Source organism: Balearica regulorum, chromosome 27 (assembly GCF_011004875.1).
Source record: "Balearica regulorum gibbericeps isolate bBalReg1 chromosome 27, bBalReg1.pri, whole genome shotgun sequence".
Lineage (NCBI taxonomy): Eukaryota > Metazoa > Chordata > Aves > Gruiformes > Gruidae > Balearica > Balearica regulorum.
In genome coordinates, this window is record NC_046210.1 from 4,072,405 (window position 1) to 4,080,329 (window position 7,925).

At 51.7% G+C, this 7,925-nt stretch overlaps 1 protein-coding gene across 1 annotated transcript; it reads right to left on the reverse strand.

Annotated features, from left to right (window-relative positions):
- Positions 1-1,414: 1,414 nt before the first annotated feature.
- NKX3-1 (NK3 homeobox 1) lies at positions 1,415-5,671 on the reverse strand. The gene is made up of 2 exons (XM_075736526.1): positions 5,203-5,671; positions 1,415-3,311 (listed from the first exon to the last, which is right to left on the reverse strand). The coding sequence occupies exons 1-2, from the start codon at positions 5,555-5,557 to the stop codon at positions 2,902-2,904; spliced, it is 765 nt and encodes a 254-aa protein (XP_075592641.1). The 5' UTR covers positions 5,558-5,671; the 3' UTR covers positions 1,415-2,901.
- Positions 5,672-7,925: the final 2,254 nt, after the last annotated feature.

Here is a 7,925-nt window from a genome sequence, read left to right on the forward strand (position 1 = left end):
TGGGACCAGTGCTTGTAGTGCAAAACTCTGGAGGCCACTGGGATTGTGCTTAAATTGTGGGATTACAGGTAATTTGGGGGTGATAAAGAAAGTCCTTTGCTATATAAGCTCTTACTTTTGGGGAAACGGTCACCTGTTTCATGCTCATCGGACAGTAAATGGGATTAGGGGATGCTCGGTGGTACTCAGTACCTGGCTGGATGAGTGATGGAGCAGCATTTGGTGCTGAGCAGCTAGAAATAGTGATGAACGGTGATTTACCACCTGCAAAACCTTGTGAGCTGGTGCTTGTGGCTATTCATTGCACAAGACTCGCTCGAGTGCAGCATCTGCAGCGAGTTGTTTGTGTGGGAAGCTGGTGCTGGTGGGACGCCCGGGGTCATTTTGTGACACAAACGGCGAATAAAAGAAAACCTGAACCCAGAGCAAAGAACCCACAGAGGCAGCTTGTTTTTAATAAAGACTCTGCGCTCTTTATTCCACAGGACAATGCACATCAGATAAAATAGTATAAAAAAATATGTACAAAAATAGCGACTATTTGCACTGGACTCGCTTTATACCAGCAACGTTAAGTATGAGCAGCTGGGTGCTGAAGCAACAAGGATATTTTACTGGTTGTAAACCATGAGCGGGGGAAAAAAAAAGTAGCTACAACACAAACATTTTCCCAAAGAAGCGTCCAAGAAGTTCCGTTTGTATCTAATTTTCAGTTTATATCTAATTTTCCCAGCCCAATTCAGTCCTTCCCAGCATAACGTGCCCGTCCCTGCTGCTCTCCCACCGTCTGTGCAAAGCACACACCGCGATCCCTATTTCAGGGGCAGCTCCAGGAGGGTCAAATCCGCTAATCCAGCGTATTTAGTGCAAATATAGCGTCTCTGCGTTGATTTAAGCAGCATCCCAAGGGTCCGGGTGTGGGTGAGCCCATGGGATTTCAGCAGGACTTTCTCCCCTTGGAGATGCCATCAGGAGGGATGCGTGCCCTGCGGGGGCTTGGCTTCGAGGCCATAAGGGCCTTTGTTGTGTTTTGTTTTTTTGTTCCAAGCAGTGGATAAGCAGAGTGCAAGGTGGATAAGCAGCAGGGCTGGGTTTGAAACACATTGCAACAGTGCAGGGGAGATGGCCTTCTTTCCCGAGCGCCGGCTGCGGGAGAACGGGCTGGGGGGATATGCAGCATCTGAGAGCAGGAGCTGGAAGAAAAATGTTATCTCAAGATATTAGGGGTTACTTTCAGACAATTAGAAAGCAACTAGTTGTCCTCCAAATTGGGCAAACAGCTGTGACAGCAAGAGCAACTGAGTATCTGCTGCAAAGGGTTTCAGTTTGGGTGTTCTCCCCTCCCTGCCCTCCCTCCCCCCTGAGGTTTGCTGCACCCCCGTACCCCCCAGCAGCTTCGCCCTCGCTGCGGATCTATCGGCAAGGCAAAAGATCAGTTTCCAAATGATCTTGTTCGAAGGGATGGATCTAAGCGGTTCCTTAACAGTATCTTGCTGTCTGTATTTCCCTGCTGCCGGAGGGAATTGGACCGCTGTGATTTTTAATTCTAACAGGCACCTCGGGGGCATTTCTGGAGGTTCGCAGGGAAGAAGCCTCCGTGTATCGTTGTTTCAGAAGATTAAATTTGTTCTAGCAGAACTATGCTGATTTACACTAGCTGAGAAAAGGCAGTTGATGTGTTTCCTCTCTTGGAAATCTCCTTAATTTCTACACTTTCTCCCATGGACTTAGTGGCATCTAAAGTTTTAAGTATGCTTAGTTAAAAAAGAAAAATAATCTTTGCTACTCTGCTAGTGCAAATAGTTGTCATCTCACTAAAAAATCAGTTGTAAAGGTACCATCATCCTCTTCCTGCCCTGATGCCTCGGTGCTGGGACTTGGACTGATTTCGCTTGCAGAGAGTTTGCTGCTTTGAAAGCTGACGGCAGCGCTGAACTCTTTGAGCTGTTGCTATTTTAAATAGCTTACATGGGAACGTTCAAACAGCGTCAACACCCGGATATGCAAAACTCATCTGTCATTGCGCTATTGTCCGTGTTCCCGAGGCTTTCTGGTTTAGCTTCTAAAGGCTGTTAAGGCACCGGCGGTTGGCATCTCGGCCGTCGCAGGGCAGAGGGACGGGTTTGGGTGGGGGGAACTGGCACGGCTCCGTCCCGGCTGGGGCCGCCGCCTTCGCTCACGTCCCGGCAAACCTGGTCCCCGGCTGCAGCTCCGTGACCGTCAGGCACTTCGGGTTGCTGTCGCTCGTGGCAAAAAGGGGATTAATTCTCCCTAAAAGGGTGTTGTCCCAGGTGGAGGCTGTGGTGCTGCCCAACAGCACGCAGAAATCTCAGGGGGGGCTCTAAGCCCCTCTGGGACCATTAGCAATTCTGGTATCGATAGCAGAAATGCAAATTTTTTTCCTTTCTTTTTTTTTTTCAAGCCTAATTTTTAGGTCATATGGCATCTGGTGGCTGAAGCGGCCGTGCTGGGGTCGTATTGGTGCCAGTACGGGATCAGCAGTTCACTCTTTGCCCGCTGGCTCGCAGCGAGGGGTAAAGGCTCCAGGGGGGCACAGGCGGTTTAGGAGGGGCAGAGAGGGGCGATCGCTGTCTCCGGGGCTGGACCATCCCTTTCTGCCCCCAAAAGAGCCTGCAATATTTTACAGCTGCAGATTGACCCCAGAGCAGTGCTATCATGCGTGCTGAATTACACGCTTTTAAAATCTTGGGCTTTTTTGGCTTTTTTTTTTTTGTTTTTTTTTACTGTTAGTGACAAGAGAGGCTTGTGCGGCAACTACAAGATGCTGATCGTTACTGCGAATGGGGACCCCTCTCCTAATTAGCGCTAGGAAGAGCGACACAGTATTAAAAAAAAAAAAAAAAAAGAGAGAAAAGGATGCTTTCTGCTTAAAAAAAGCGGTTACCACCAGGAGGGACTCCAGCCGTTCAAGTAGTAGAGGCAAGGCAGGTAGTGCCAGCCGCCCCGCAGAGCGAGCAGCGATGCTCCGGGGAGCTCGGCCGCTTTCTGCCCCGCCAGACGCGTGTCCAGTCTGCTGATTTCGGAGGCGACCTGTTTCCTCTTGGTTTTATACCTCCTGTTCTGGAACCAGATTTTCACCTGGGTCTCGGTAAGCTGCAGGTTTTTGGCCAGGTGGGCTCGCTCAGGGGCCGAGAGGTATTTTTGGTGGCTGAATTTCCGCTCCAGTTCGATGACTTGGGTGTGGGAGAACGCTGCCCGAGAACGCTTCGCCTGCTTGGGGGGGCGCTGGGCGCTGGGCAGGGGCTGCAGCGGGGGGTCGCAGTCTGACAGGTAGGTCTCCGCCGTGACGTCTGCAGGAGGAAAGAGCTGAGAATTACCCGCTTGGAAATTGCCCGAATCCCTTGCTTTTTCCCTTCCAGAAAGCAAAATATTCATATTATCTCAGAAATATTTTCATTTAATGGAGTGAACGCTGTCTTAAAGTCATATAAGGAAATTTTTTCTTCCTAAATCACACTTTCTTAATTCATATAAGCATGCATTCAATATGCACATACATTCAAGGGACTAAAATAATACAAAGGGATATTTTGCAATGCTGGTGAAGGTCTGCCTAAAACCTCAAGGTACTGTTGTTACATACATTATGGCATTGACAGCTCTTGAGATTTTTATGGCAGAATTCATATTATTAGGCACTTCTTTGAAATGTCCTCCTCTGTCTGTGCAAAAATCCCAGTCCTCCGAGAAAATAAGTTTCTGTCCTCAAGCTATGGACTCAGAAATGGGAAATCAGTGCAGCTGAAAGCAGGCTGCAGTTAGAAAGCATCAGAAGCAAATTCCTCTCTTTTCTCTTTCACGACTCCAAGGCAATACCAAGAAATTTTGGGGCGGATTTTTAAAACTTCAGGCCTGGCATTACACATATAGCTGCAGACCCGGACTGGGATCACAACTCCAAAGCAGCATCTCAGTGTTTGCCTCCAACTTATTTCTCGTGGCACCGTTCAGTCGCCTGAGCCGCAACCCAGGAAGGTGCTGAGCTCCCTGGGAAGTGTCACCTATAACTGTTAAAACTTCTCAAGTCAATTTATTTATGTAGTTAGTTCCTTTTTTGTGTATTACCCAGCTTGGGATGGAAATAGGCTTTTTTTTTTTTTTTTTTTAGTCATTTCATAGTATATTTTCTTAAGATGTGAGCATAATGCTCAAGATAGAAACAACGGGCTTAATTCCCAGCTTGTGTAAGTCGTGGTAGTGCCACCAGAACCCCCAGAGCCGCGCTGATTTACACTAGCCGCTTTCCGGGGGATTTGGTACGGCTTTTAATGATTTTCGTAATAATCAGCCTGGTGGCTGTTTCTGAACTCGCTTTTATACAGAAGCTTCTTTTAATAGAATTGAAACGTAAAGCCAAAATTCCCCTGGCAAGGGCTCTTAGCAAGCGAGAGCCGGTCGCTAGAGAGTTCCAAATTGCCTTTTTGGCTATTGCAGCTCAGCCCAGGACTGCTTGGGCAGGGAGAGGCTGAGCCCTTCCCGCAGCCCCGGCCACGCTCGCGCTGCTACCATCAGAGAGGCACTGCTCAAAAAAACCTGCTTCCGAGTGTGATTTTTGGTATGTTGCTTCTGCCTGCAATGAATTTAGCGGTTGCATACTAGAAAGGGATGCTGGGGCAAGAGGAGCAGGATCGTTATTAATAAACCAGGGGATGTGCAGCGGTACAGGCAGGAACACACTGCTGGGCACGTGGGAAAGTGGAGCCCTGCTGCAAACGGCACAAATTCAACACGGGGACTTTCCAAATATCCCCGGACCGGAGGCGCCGACGAGCTCGGCTGCGGCAGCATCGCTGCGCTGAAGGACGGGCACAAACTGCCTCTCTGAGCTAGCAGCCCTAAGGTGCCCTCGCTGGGGACCTTCTGCATTAAGAGGGAACTTTATTTCCCACGATATCGCAGAAATCCATTGACTGGTTTGTTTTTTTAAAACGTCATTTTAGGCAGATTCAGTCCTTTGAGTTATTTGAAGCGCCTGGCGAAAGGTTTGCACGCAGTTGCTATTTCTCTTACTTTCCCGCTGCTAGAGCACAGATACTCCCTGGCATTTAAAGCACGGATTATTTGGCTCTGGGGTGCTCGAGGCAGCCGGGTCTGGATCCTGCCCCTCGGTTGACCCGAGCGTAGACATTGCCGATCCATTCCCCAGCCAACGGGCTCAGCCAGGAGCTTCCACCCCCTTACCTGCGTCCGCCTCATGGGGTGTTCCTCGGACCTGGGCTGGGGATGCTCCTGGGGGACGAGGGCTCCCGGGGGGGTGCCCTGGGGTAGCCCCCGGGGCTGAACTGCCCTCGCTGCCCTGCGCTGTGGCTGCCCCTGGGTCACCGTCCTCCGGGCTGCCAAACCCTCCGCTCTTGCCCCGCTCCGGCTGTGCTCCCCGCTCTGCCCCGTCCCAGAGGATGTCTTGGATGAGGAAGGATGTCCGGGGCCTGGAGGAGACCGGCACGGTCTGCTGGGCTGCCATCGGGGTCCGGCTCATCCCTGCTGGGGTGCTGCTGGGTGCTCTCTGCCTCCTTGCGGGGAGCACCCCGGCACTCATCCTCCTCTTCCTCTCCCTGCCCAGAGGCGTGCTGGCTTCCCACCCTCCCGGCTCTGCATTTATACGGCAGGCAGCCAAGCCTCCCAGGCCTGATTGGAGATCCCTGGCAGGAGTCTACGCCCTTCGGTTGTGTCTTGGCTCCCACGAGTTTTCTGGCTGCTTGCTTCTCCCTCTCGCTCAGGACGCCCTTCCCCACGGATCCACGGGGTCACAGCCAAACCTCAGCCTCCTCCGTGCCCCCCTCTTGCTCCTTTGCTGGCAAATCCCCCCCGCGCTGTTACGATGAGAGATGGATGCCTGAGTGAGTTCATCCATTTTAGGATCAGAATGCTGCCAGGGTGGGGGTTTTGGCAGGAGGAACGGGGAGCAGCATCGCTGCCTTGGAGGGATGCTCTGCGAGGGGACCGCTTCTGCATCCGCCACCCCAGCTCCAGCGAGCTGATGCTCTGCTTGTTCCTACTTAAGGAAGTGATTTACGTCCCAGAGTAATCCCCAGAGCTCTTTGGGGAAATGCTGTTTTCAGGGGAAAAAAGTGAAGACAATAAAAGTATTGTTTTTTGGTTTGTGGGGTTTTTTTATTTTGACGGCTTTGAGGGTTTTCTTCTAAACCTTCCACTTTGATGCACGTTCAGTTTGTTGAAAAATGGAGGGAATGTCAAAGACATTTTCATCGGCTTTGCAAAGCTGCTCTAACGAGGGCTCTAAAATGGCAGTTAAGATGTAACAGGGAGGGCGGATCCAGAGGCAAATGCTTGCACAGAAAGGGGCAGAGGGTTCACATGAAAATTTAAGCCTAAACCTCAGACTCATTCCTGCACCAGCTGTGGAATGGGACGGCATTCATTTAAGCAGCCGTAGTGCCTTTATACACCATCCTGCAAGGCCCTCTGTTCAAAGGCACCCGAAAGGAGCAAAACTTTCCCGATTCCAAGAAAAACCATGAGTCCAGCTCTGTTCTAACAGAGTTTTTCCCGAGTATCTATTTGTAGTTGTTCTTCTAGAGTTTCTGTTTGGAAAACAACTCCCTGCTCGCCGCACAAACAGCCGCGAAACGCCCTCGGATGGGGGCAGCGCGTGATTAAAAAATCACCTTGCCCCATCATAAGGCAAAGCAATCTGGTGGGAGCAGGATTCGGCTCCGTGGATGCAGACGAGCAGCATCCCCGGGGCCTGCAGGCACCCTCTGACCGACGTATGTATATATAGTCACCCCCTATAGCCCCGTTGTCTGCAAACTCCTTTTGCTGTTGAAATAACGTAGCACTAATCAGCTCTTCTATTCCTAAAGCCTTCACTCAAACTCAGCCCCTCTTCCTCAGCCGAAAAGCCCGGGCATGGTTTTTTTTTTCTTAACTTTAAAAAGGGGAAACAATAGATTTGCTTGAAATCCCCTGAGGACTTTGTTGATTTTATAGGAGGGTGTTTGGTTACAGCAGCCCAAAGCCCAGAGCAGGTTGGGCAGACGTGCCCCAAACCCTGATTTTAACCTGCCCTTTCCTCTCGCTCTTTAACCTGCTGATGCTCCTGGCTTAGAAAATTCCCCCTGTATTCACTGGATGCTTGGAAAACTCCAGTAGCTTCAATACTTCAGCCTCATTAACCTCCTACAGTCTCAGAAAGGGAATTTGGAAAGATTTATATAGCAATTGGATCCCAAGAGTATTATTGCAGCCGTGCCCTGGCCGCCGGCCCTCTGACCCCCCCGGCCTCGCTTCTGGAGAGCAGATTAGGAACCGGCGTGAGGTGCCGCTGTGGGTGGGGGGCTGCCCCACGGCTCCCTGCCCACCCGCTCCGGTGCTTGAGCCGGATGCCACTGTGCTGCCCGGGGTGGAGGGGGGGGGCTTGGGATGATGGGGAGCCCCGAGGGGCACCGGTGGGTCCCCTGGCAGGACCGGGGCTCGGCACGCACCCCGCTGGGCTTGCCGAGGGCATGTCGGCGTGACCGTGGGCGCAGCGCCGTGCGGGGATGCTCGCTCGGGTCAGGAAGCCGTGCTGCTCCCCGGGGACACTCCGTGCTGAATTCGGCAGGCGATTTTCCCCTGCAGAGCCCCCACCCCTGCTGATGTTAAGCTGCCCTTGGTGCTGTCAGAGATCGGCACGTGCCTGCACGCCCAGGCACTCAGCCTGTTGTGCGTCCATAACTATTTTGGGCTCTGGCACAAATTCACCAACATAAGACCCAGCAGAAGGGCTTCTCTTCCCAGAAGCCGGGCAATTCCCTTCCTTCCAGGAGGATCATTTCACTTCGATTCAGCATTTTCCTGCAAATAGAGCGTGGGCTGTTACACCTCTGCTTTGCAGCCCGAGCTTTTACCACAACCGTCAGTGAAACCTCCTGGTGCCGTCCGTGTGCTTGACTCCTCTGTCC